Below are 11,607 nucleotides of genomic sequence, written 5' to 3'. Positions count from 1 at the left end.
GAGCTTGATGTGTTCCTCCCAGGTGTCACTATACAGGACGACGTCGTCAACGTAAGCTGCACATCCGTCTAGCCCGGATATGACGTCGTTGATCATCCGTTGGAACGTTGCCGGAGAGTTCTTCATTCCGAATGGCATCACCTTGTACTGGAACAATCCGTCTGGTGTAACAAAGGCGGATATTTCACGAGCACGATCCGTCAGAGGGACTTGCCAAAATCCCTTCAGTAGGTCAAATTTTGTCACATACTTGGCTTTTCCCACTCGGTCGATGCAGTCATCAATCCTCGGGATTGGGAAAGTGTCTGTCTTTGTTAAAGTGTTGACCTTCCTAAAGTCCGTGCACATACGATAACTGTGATCTGATTTGGGAACAAGTATGCACGGCGAACTCCAGTTACTTTTACTGGGTTCAATAAAGTCATTGTCCAGCAGGTATTTGACTTCTTCCTGGAGATATTTTGCTTTTGTTGGATTCAGTCTGTATGGATGTTGTTTTACAGGCTTACTGTCCCCAACATCAACGTCGTGATAGATGACGTTTGTCCTCGTTGGAACATCTTGAAACAGGTGTTTATATTCGTGGAGCAGTTCTTTCACCTGTTGTTGTTGTTCTGGCTGGAGGTGTGCCAACTTTGTAGACTCCAGCTTCTCCAGGATTTCTGAGTTCTGAAGCTTGACCGAGCCCAGCTTTGAGTTTAGAGTATTTTCACTCAAGTCAGTTTCAGTATCACTATCTTCATAATGGCCAGAACTGACGGTACTGACAGGCTGAGTTATAGTAGGATTATCCCTATCCAAATATGGCTTAAGCATATTTATGTGACATAGCTGCTTTTGTTTTCGCCTGTCAGGTGTTATTATGATGTAATTTAAATCACTCAATTTCTTATCGATTAGATATGGCCCAAAGTAACGAGCATGGAGTGGTTTGCCAGGAATTGGAAGTAGAACAAGAACTTTTTGACCTGGTTCAAACTTCCGTTTTGAGGTGTTTTTATCGTATTTGGTTTTCATTGACTGCTGAGATGACTCAAGATTTTCTCTGGCTAATTCACATGCTTTAGAGAGTTTTGTACGAAAATCTGACAACATATTGCAAAATATTCAGACAATCATCATCGTCTGATAGGAATTTCTCTTTAACGAGCTTAAGTGGGCCACGGACTGTATGTCCAAATACAAGCTCAAATGGGCTAAAACGAAGAGACTCTTGAATTGACTCTCTAACAGCAAAGAGCAGAAAATGAATCCTTCATCCCACTGCTTCTCTGTGTCAAAACAGTAGGTCCTAATCATGTTTTTCAAAGTTTGATGAAATCGCTCAAGAGCACCCTGACTTTCTGGATGATAGGCGGATGACCTATACTGTTTAATGCCTAGCTGATCCATTACTTGTTGAAAAATACCAGACATAAAGTTGGAGCCTTGATCGGATTGGACACATTTAGGGAGGCCGAATAAAGTGAAAAATTTGACTAAAGCTCTCACTATAGTCTTTGTCTTTATGTTTCTCCGTGGTATGGCTTCTGGGAACCGAGTTGATGTACACATTATTGTCAGCATGTACTCATTTCCTGATCTTGTTTTTGGTAAGGGCCCAACACAGTCTATTAGAATCCTACTAAATGGTTCTTGAAATGCAGGAATTGGCTGTAAAGGGGCCTTTGGAATGGTCTGATTCGGCTTTCCTACCATCTGACATGTGTGACAAGTTTTACAGAAATGTGTTACATCCTGCCTGAGATTAGGCCAATAAAAGTGACTGAGAATTTTATGATAAGTTTTCCTTACTCCCAAATGACCAGCCCAGGGCGTTTCATGGGCCAGGCGCAATATTTCAGCACGATAGGGCTTTGGAACCACAATTTGATGTTTTATAGCCCAGTCGTCATCAACCAAGACATCTGGAGGTCTCCATTTACGCATGAGAATACCAGACTTTGTATAATAGGAAACAGAGCTATCTGAAGTTTTATCTTCATCATCTACCCTGTCAAACAAACACAAAATATCTGGGTCTTTGTGTTGTTCTGCAATGAGATTTGATCTAGAAAATGTCTGACTTTGGTCAGCAGAAGTTTTACTGGAAGTTTCAAATCCACGAGGGATAACGGAATGCTCCGTGTCAAACACCTGACTGAGAAAGGTGTCATTTAAGTCAACATCTGTGACATTATTTTTGAGAGTATTTTGATTCTCAGAAGTTTTCTTTGACATGGCTCGAGTAATGGCACATGAAGGAAATAAATCGGGTATCTCTTGTTCAATTGGCTCTGGAACTTGATCTAAACTAGGATTATCAGTCACAAGTGGATTAGTAATGACCTTGTCCCCAGCAAGGTCGTTTCCAAGAAGAAGGTGAATCCCTTCAAAAGGCAAAAAAGGCCTAATACCTAAAGCCACAGGTCCAGAGAAACAAAGTCCGAAGACAAATAGACATTATGGAGAGGAACAGGAATGTAGTCATTACAATCTACCCCCTTAATAAGAACTTTAGAACCTGAAAATGACTTTTCAGAAAACGGCAGGTATCTGCCAACAAAAGAGACTGGGAAGCCCCGGTATCTCTTAAAATTTTGACAGGGGTAGCGGAAGAGAAATCACTAGAAAGTGATATAAAACCATCATGAATAAATGGTTCGAAAATACCATAATGCTATCTTGAGAAGAATTGACCTTGACCTCATTAATTGGGGATAAGAGGGGTTAACCTCAGAAAATGTGTTGCACACATTATTAGACTCTAATTGAGATGATGAAGAAATAAAGCCGGTGGGCTTAGATCCACTTTGACCACTCTGACCTTCACGTTTTCTTTTCAATTTGAAACAATCTGACACTAAATGGCCGTCTTTTTTACAATAATTCAAGAAAGTGTACCAAGTTGTTTGCCAGAAGGAGATTGAGACTTGGGATCTGATGATGTGGGAGTGTTACTTGAACTCTGTGAACTGTTGTCATTTGATTTTCTACTCTCCTTTGAGAAATTCTTGGATGAAAAGGAGGAGTTAAATTTACCTGCATTGTTTCAGTATGAAAAGGACTGGGATGGTTTGCTGAGAAATGAAGATTTGTGGGTCAATGAATAATCATCGGCCAAACGTGCAGCAACCTCCAATGTATCTGCCTTTTGTTCATTGATAAACGTCTTGATGTCACTCCGAATGCACCTCTTAAATTCTTCAATCAAAACAAGCTGTCGTAATTTGTCATAATTCTGACTGACCTTTTCAGAAGAACACCAGCGATCAAACAGTTGTTCTTTTGTTCGAGCAAATTCAACATAAGTTTGATCCTTCACCTTCTCACAATCCCTAAATTTCTGACGGTAAGCTTCAGGCACCAACTCATAGCCCTTGAGAATTAATTCCTTCACAGAATCATAATCTGAAGCCTGCTCTACTGACAACTGAATGTAAATTTCTCTGGCTTTACCCACCAAAGCACTCTGCAAAAGCATAGACCAGGACTCCTTAGGCCAATTCAGACTCTGAGCAATTTTCTCAAAATGAAGGAAATATTTATCAACATCCTTTTCTTGGAAAGGGGGAACTAACCTGAAATGCTTAGTGATGTCAAACTTGTCTGAAGGGAAGAATTTTCCTGATTGTCCAAGCTCTAAACGTCTCATTTCTAACTGTAGTCGATGTTCTTCCAATTCTCTCTCCTTTTCTCTCTGTCTTTCTTCCATTTGTAATTCTTTGTCTTTCATTTGTAATTCTTTGTCTTTCATTTGTAATTTTTCCTGCCTTTCCCTTTCTTCCATTTGCAATTTTTCCTTTTCTAATTCCAATTTCTTAAGCTCCAAATCTGCCTGTATTCTAATTCTAATTTTTTGAGTTCGAAGGAAGACTCAGGCTCATAATCTTTTAAGGCAGACTCCTCAAAATGGCCAGAATTAACTAAATGTTTTGCAATCTTGAACTGAATTTCTCGCTTGCGCATAGATCTTTTGACATCTACTTTAAGGAAATTTGCCAGTGCTATGAGGTTGTCTTTTCTGAGGGAATTAAATGTGTCCTGATCAAGGTCATCCATAAATTCGTCTGGTTTAAATTCCGCCATGATTGAATTTCGCTGAGTTCACAGTATACAGTAGTTTTGAAAAGGCTGTCAAAATGTTGTCAAACGCTCAAAATATTCGTACTCCCGGACGAGCCCCCAATTTGTTACGTGCAGAGAAAACGAACAAAAGGGTGAAATCAGCAGTTAACGTTTAAACAAAATTTATTACGAAAAAAAAACTAATTGCTAAGTCAGGGATAGAGTACAAGCTTTAAAAGTGTACAGACTACTTATCTCAGCTGGGACGGCAAAGCTCCAGTCTCAGAGTTGTAACAGTCAGTTGAATGAATGAACAGTCCTTGCAGGCTTGCAGCTGCACAAAGTCCACAGTATAAATCCAGCGTTGACAGTGAAGGTCTTGAAAAGTCTTGAGAATGACTACTGCTGGAGTTTATAGTAACACACAAGAGACACGATCCCAAAGTCTGACTGGAAGCTGTGCACGTCCCTTTTATAAAGGCATATAAGAACAATCTAGAACTTTTATTGACATGCTAATTACTGTTCTAAAATTATCTCCCTTACACAACTAATCAACTTTCCAGAACATTCCAAACATGACTAATTGAATTCAAGGTTGTGAGGTCATCAAGGGCAGTGACCTTGAGAATGTTCTAGACTAATTGAACTCAGGTCATGATGAGTGTGGGGGAAATGACCTACATAACACTTACCTCAACATTATATATAGTGCCGCCGGCTCGGAGGGATACTGCCGCTATTTTAGGGAAACCCTTCAATGACGCCATACTCATACTTGGGGAAAAGGGCCCTGCTTCATATTCTCTCTCTCTCTCTCTCTCTCTCTCTCTCTCTCTCTCTCTCTCTCTCTCTCTCTCTCTCTCTCTCTCTTCTCTCTCTCTCTCTCTCTCTCTCTCTCTCTCTCATTCTCTCTCTCTCTCTCTCTCTCTCTCTCTCTCTCTCTCTCTCTCTCTCTCTCTCTCTCTCTCTCTCTCTCTCTCTCTCTCCCCCCCATATGCAGAGAGAGAGGGTAGAAAGTGAAAACCGAAAGCGACATGTCTTTTCCGTCGTACATGTAATATAACGATCTAAGTGCAAATATAACGTACTCCAGTATATAAAAGGAAATGGCTATTAAAATTCTCTTTACTTTACATTTTCTCAAATTACCTATACTATAACACATATAATTAATCACACAAAAGTTGATCAATATTAATATAAAGTGCATCAAAGAAATCAACATACAAATTGTCTGTAAACCTAGTCTAACTCTGATAATCTCAAATTTATTAATATTTTAGTACTGAGTGTTTTTGTCAATAACAATCTTAGTGGTGAGAGTATGGTTAACGGGAAATATGAAAAAAAAAATATCAGATTGTGTAAAGTATCTAATGAAATTTAATAAAAACCGTATATATAAAAAATCTGCTAACTAGTGAATTGTCTACTTGCTCAGTGAGAGGTCTTCCAGTTTTGTTTGGAAGAAATGCAGTTTAAACAACGTACGGAGAACAAACCAGTACGGTATATCTGTAGAGTCAAAGATCCCAGGACAAGAATACTAAATACAATTGATCGGCCTAAACCAAAGCTGCAGCAAGGACTCGGAGTTTTTGATATATCAGATGATGGTTTAACTTGACGTTTTCTGAGGTAATTTACAGCAAAATAATCATATGATCTGGAAATAGAGTACACAAAAATCTAATTTAGAACGAACATCTTTAACGAAACGTTTCTCTCGAGTAATACGCAAATAACTTTGTGAAGAAGTAGTGGCAAAACAACTAAAAAAACGGTCTCCTCTCGTATACTTATAATCTCTCAGGTCCTGTTTTCTTCAATGAACATTTACAATGTGTCTTCAACAAGCACATCTTCGTATACTGCCGCTTGATTCTGTTGACGAGAATGGTCTTTCTGAGTTTGTTCTGAAATATCTCAACGACAATCATCCTCAAGGAAACGCATTCATATGTCTTCTAGCATACATATGCTTATAAGCTTGACATGTTTCAATGGAACGTCTCTTTTACATGACCAAAATGCTTACAATACCGATTCGAAACACCTCAAATGTGCACTAAAGAATGCAAACATTATGCAAAATTCCTGTTTAATCCCGTGTATAGTATTTAATGGGGGTTTGCTTGATTAGCTACATTTATCAGCATTAAAGTCATCTTATGCATCACAAGCATAAAAAATAGAGCAACTTATTTCGATTGTTAAAGCAATGAAAAGGGAAACGAGATTTTGAATAATTCTCTGTACCGAAAAGATCATTACATACCTTGTTGTAAAAGTAACAACGTTCTATAAAACTGTTTAGCTGATGAAAGTTTGGGCGATTCGCTGCTTCTGTAAGCCAACATTTTCGAATCATACCGTACCTATTCAATTACAATCAAGAAGAGTGTTAGATCCTGCAAAGTACGCATCGGATCGATCGTGACCTGATGATCATTTATATCAAAAGCGATGATGATTTTTCCTCAAGAAATATCGACAGCCGACATGGGATTGGAAATCTTTGCGGTATGATGAAAATTTTGCATTTTGGTTTCGTGAGTATCGTTGATAAGAAAAAGCTAAAATAAGTTATTTGAGAGACTGATGCAATAATCAACAAAATATTTACATTTGTTCGTCAGCGTAGACTGACTTTGGCAATCTGTACCCTTGCTGAAGCTTTGCAATGACATCACCAATAGGCATGCCGCTGTAAGGATTGTCACCTAGACGAAGAAAACAATGTTAGTGTAAATACTGATCATACATTTTTACATGCTCATCACTGATAACCTCAGTGGTATCTCCACAAAAACCAAAACAAGCAAAACAACTATAAAGCCAGCCACAACTGCCACTGTGATAAGGCCAGTTTATGCCCTTTTAGAAGATATTTACTCACGGCATCGATGCAGTAAACTGAATACTTTCATATAATGAAGATTGAGACTTACTAGATCATATGGGTATGCATTAAGTTGAGGCTATGAGTCAAAGTTGATGATCTCAGCTCTACATCTTAACAGCGCACTTTGGGTTACTTTATCAAGAATTCAACGAGAGTGTGAAGTACATACTCCTCTGATATTTTTTATGGCAAACACATACATTATTGCTGGTAAAATTAAAGCTTAGGGCTGAGTAGTTTACTAGATTGACTTAGCTGCAAAGACTCATGAAAAAAAACTACGTGAAATCAAAAAGTAAAGCCACATAATGTTGCTGTTAGCCGGCGCCAGACAAGGGCGTGTCTGTTATTAAACTTAAACCGAGAGCAGTAAGAAGAGGTCATGACATCTTTCAAATAATGAATTTCAATGGCCATAAACCAATTTTTCCTGGTGAATATCTGACTTAGCCTTGCATTGGTTACCTAAATTGAAAATTTCCAAAGGATAACTCCATAGGACCATACGTCTGTCTTTGAGGTGTATATGCAATCGATTATGGATTCCAATGCCATCCAGCGTATTGGAAGACGACCCTAGTGAAGTAAGAGTAAGTCACAAAAGTAGTTTAATGCAAGCGGGGTAGTCGGTTTTCTGTACTGTGTATGGTGAAAATATTGAGGAGAGAAGAGTCAAATACGTATGCGGATGAACGAAAGACCCCTCACGTCATACAAGAGCCTTTTCTTCGCAAGATAGTTTGCCCTGTCCGTCGGGAAACCCCCGCAATCCTGTCTTCTAGTAGCCTTCCAAAAGGGCCACTTGTGTACAAATGCTTCCACATACAGATGCATGGCCTCCATTTTTTAGTTTTCTTGCAGTGAAGAATACTCTTGCAAACAGTTTCTCATCATAATAGACATGTACTTAGACGATTGCCCTTTAAAATATTATTAGGTTATTACGAAAATACCGCAAAGGATGCACGAGGACATTGGCGCAGCGTATCGCCCGACGCGAAGCGGAGGGCGATGCGCGGCGCCAATGTCCGAGTGCATCCTTTGCGGTATTTTCGTAATAACCTTATTATTATACATCTTACATTCCTGATCGGGGCATCAAAATGTCGGAGTAGTGACCGTTTTCGTGCAATGTCAACAATTTTTCTTCCGATTTTATCGCGCCAGTGTGGAACGCTACCTCGGACGGGCTTCTGCAAGTCTTGGAGTGTGTGCACTACACACATACGTACGTACAGAGCGCGCGCGAGACTTGTTCTGGCACTCGTCCAAGGGGTCCCTTGAAACCGTTCTACAGTGAACGCGCAGATACAGCCGCAGGGAATGGGGCGCCTTGAAACCGTGCCGTACGGAACGGACGCGAGTTCCGTACGGCTTTTTTAGCGCACGCTAAATTCTATTGTTCTCGATGGTAGATGTATAATAATGCCTATAAATCACAGTTTCATTCACCAATCTACAAATATGCAGAAGAAGTATTGCGGAATCAGGTACCAATAACCCCACTAACAAATAAAAGGGAAACTGATATGTTAGAGGGCAAACCATCGTGTCTGAAATCCCAATCCTCTACCTTTGACTCCATGACCCTTACCTTAGCGGTTTCGAACATACCATTATCCGATGGTTAACCTACTACCCTAATCACTGATAATACTCCTTAGAAAAATGAGAGCTAAATCATAGCAGATTTTTACAAAGATGTTCTTGTTGTATGTACCGTCCAATCGATACATATAGATATGCTTATTGTTAATGGCTTCGATAAATTCGCTATAATTATTACATATGAATATTCTATCCGTCCGATCCACCAATGTAACTTACCTCAGTCACAGTCTCAAATGTGCTCTCTGTCATCACTTTACTCGACATACCAAATTCTGTTATTTTGCAAATATTACCTTGGTCGACATGAACAGTCTTCGACGATAATGCACGGTGAACGCACTATAATAATGCAAAACAAAGATTAGATATGACACATGGATGGTGTTTTTAAAGTGTAGGAAAAATAAGTAAAAAAGCGAGACTATTTCGCTTCTCTAGTGATTGTATTGATACTCAAAGATACATATAGCTATTAAATGAAAGCTGTAACACAACAGTGTAATTCAAGGTTTACTTGATTGTCAGCTACATATAAATGATGACAGAAAACGCAAATGACATTCGTCATGTGTAGGAAAAAGTGTTTGAATTAACAAGGGTCAAGTTCAGAATTTTGTGCTGAGTTTTGTAATGTTTCCTCGTGCATGTACACGTTCGTGCATGAGACAAAGATGAATTTCTTATGTAAAACTTGAACAGTCGCACACATTGTTAACATTATTTGGAACAAGCAATTTAAATTTACCTGAATGTCTTCGAGATATGACATTCCTCTCGCGATTTGTAAGGCAAATGTATAGAGATCTCTTAAGGTATTATCTTCAACCAAAATCTGGGTACTATTGTAGTTCGTAATGAGATGGTGCTTCAAAGTACCACAAGAACAGTATTCGAAGACGAGGCAGTATGGCTCTGCAGAGAATAATGTAGCCAGAAGCTCCCACAGTAAGAAAAGTGTTAGAAATAGCAAACATCGCTCTGTTTCTTCGACAACTACCAAAATGACATTTAATAGTTTATCACAGCATACATTTTTATTATTCCAATGATAAACAAGTATTCGGCTTGTTCGTTAATAACATATTACATTAATCCATTTAAAAAGTCACTTACTCTCTATTGTGCAGCAGTAAATCATCTCCAATATATTCTCGCGTTTATGAACCGTCTTCATAAATTTGGCTTCAGTCAATAGGCAATGTTCTGGTAGCTTTCCTCTAGTATCTACATTGCCGAGTACAAACAAATATGAAATAAAAGATGAATTTGTAAACAACGTAAATAAAGGCACACAAGTGAAGCATACAAAGTCGTGTTTCTTCAATATTAAATAATAACACTGATCAAATATTTAAAAGAAATTTCCAATATAGTATTGCAATAGTATAAGGACAGCATTGGTGATCTTAGATACCAAAACATTTATGTAGTTTTAAATGGATACTTTATTCTTTAGCATCACTTCTGAAACTTCATATTTATATTTTTCTGAAGACGTTTCATTGGCAATAGCCAATAAAGCAACTGTGCTGTCATAAAAAGCGAAACCGTTTTTTTTTACGATACAGTGCTCAATTATCGGTCATTCTGGTAGTACATTGTTGGTAAACAGGCACACTTGTTATGAATTGAACACATTATAATTTTATTTGATATTACCTCTTAAAATTTTCACGCATGCCAACATTTGTCCTCCATCACGTGAAGGAACAACAGCTTTGACCAGTTTAGTGAAATATCCACTAGTTATATCTTTACCAAAGTCAATCGAGTGATACGGAATTTCTTGGTGGTCATCATCATTACTTCTACCCATACCATCAATGTTGGTTTCTTGCACAGATATCTATTTCAAGCAGATAAATGTACACCATCAATCGTATGGACTCTTTTGCAGATAAGTCTTACTATTCAATACAAACACTAAGGGACCAATCAAATTAAAGTTTAAACATCTCTAAAATGTTTGTGTCATCATATGTCAGTAATTAAGTGAAAAATGAGCGAGAAAATTACATAGGAATTACCTTATTTGCATAGTAGCTTCGTCGCCCGGTGTTGTATCTGAGAAGCAATGTACGGATACGTGATTAACAAATTTAAATGTTAACATACATTATGCAAATAAACATCTTCATCACCTGAAGACTGAGCTTAATAAGCTTTCAACGTTGTATCAATTTATGATCAGTTTGTTAGCTTAACGTTTCAGTAATTCTGAAACGAAAATACACCATAATGTAGTGAACCTGATGCTGATTTCCATGTCGGTACCATGTTTGTTGTTCAATTTGACTGTGGGGGAAAACATATTTTCCGACGCGTTCAACACTTACGAGTGTATCATAATGTTAAAATCGCATTTCAACATCGCTATTTCAATTTTTGACTGTCAGAATGAGTAAGAATACTGCAGCTTACTTTGTGGAAATACTAGACCCATGTACTCATGTTTTCCACGGTCTTCTCCGCCTTCAGTATTAAGTTGAAGATCAGCATATAAATTCCTGCTGTTTATGTTTAATGAAAACAATACCAAAGTAATAAGATATCTCTACCGGTCTGTCTGTTTGTCACTCTGTCTGTTCTCTGTCTCTCTCCATGTCAACATTATAAAGCCATCTAAATAACGCGGTAATTTAAAAAACACTAAGGTACTACACCTTGACTAAATTGCGCAAAAAATGTAGAAGCCACAAAGTCAAATGACATAAAAGTGTTCATTTAGGCAATAGGGTCAAAGGGTACGCCCTAAAAGGCGATGTACCGCACTTTCAGGTAAAAGCTCTAAGTGTTTTTTGAGAAATAATTAAATAGAAGAGTATCAAAGTTTACGTCTGCTCTTTCACTTCTATTGCATAGTCTCATCCTATACCTAACGCTGTTGTAGCAATATCTGTCGTCCCTTCAGCTTGACAAAAAGCGCAAACTTCGTGAGGGGAGGTCGTGAAATGTATACTAAGACCGTTGAAATTTATTTTATATCTACAGTAACTTGGAGTCTGTGTTCTGCGAACGGCATTTCGAAATTGTCAATTTAA

At 38.3% G+C, this 11,607-nt stretch overlaps 1 protein-coding gene across 1 annotated transcript in view; it reads right to left on the bottom strand.

The window, feature by feature from the left end:
• Window positions 1–5,200: 5,200 nt before the first annotated feature.
• LOC139125235 (fibroblast growth factor receptor 2-like) overlaps window positions 5,201–11,607 on the bottom strand; it is a 12,256-nt gene continuing 5,849 nt past the window's right edge. The window contains exons 4-13 of the mRNA XM_070691334.1: window positions 10,988–11,607; window positions 10,594–10,630; window positions 10,226–10,412; window positions 9,680–9,790; window positions 9,312–9,478; window positions 8,783–8,905; window positions 7,421–7,531; window positions 6,677–6,773; window positions 6,329–6,428; window positions 5,201–5,934 (exon numbers count right to left, since the gene is read on the bottom strand). The exon at window positions 10,988–11,607 is cut by the window's right edge and continues 747 nt beyond it. Of these exons, the coding sequence (XP_070547435.1) occupies window positions 7,421–7,531; window positions 8,783–8,905; window positions 9,312–9,478; window positions 9,680–9,790; window positions 10,226–10,382 (669 nt within the window). The 5' untranslated portion in view covers window positions 10,383–10,412; window positions 10,594–10,630; window positions 10,988–11,607 and the 3' untranslated portion in view covers window positions 5,201–5,934; window positions 6,329–6,428; window positions 6,677–6,773. The remainder of the gene's footprint in view (window positions 5,935–6,328; window positions 6,429–6,676; window positions 6,774–7,420; window positions 7,532–8,782; window positions 8,906–9,311; window positions 9,479–9,679; window positions 9,791–10,225; window positions 10,413–10,593; window positions 10,631–10,987) is intronic.

Source organism: Ptychodera flava (genome assembly GCF_041260155.1).
Source record: "Ptychodera flava strain L36383 chromosome 3 unlocalized genomic scaffold, AS_Pfla_20210202 Scaffold_25__1_contigs__length_14229661_pilon, whole genome shotgun sequence".
NCBI lineage: Eukaryota > Metazoa > Hemichordata > Enteropneusta > Ptychoderidae > Ptychodera > Ptychodera flava.
The sequence above is the reverse complement of the archived record's forward strand: the minus strand, read 5'-3'. Positions and strand labels throughout refer to the sequence as shown.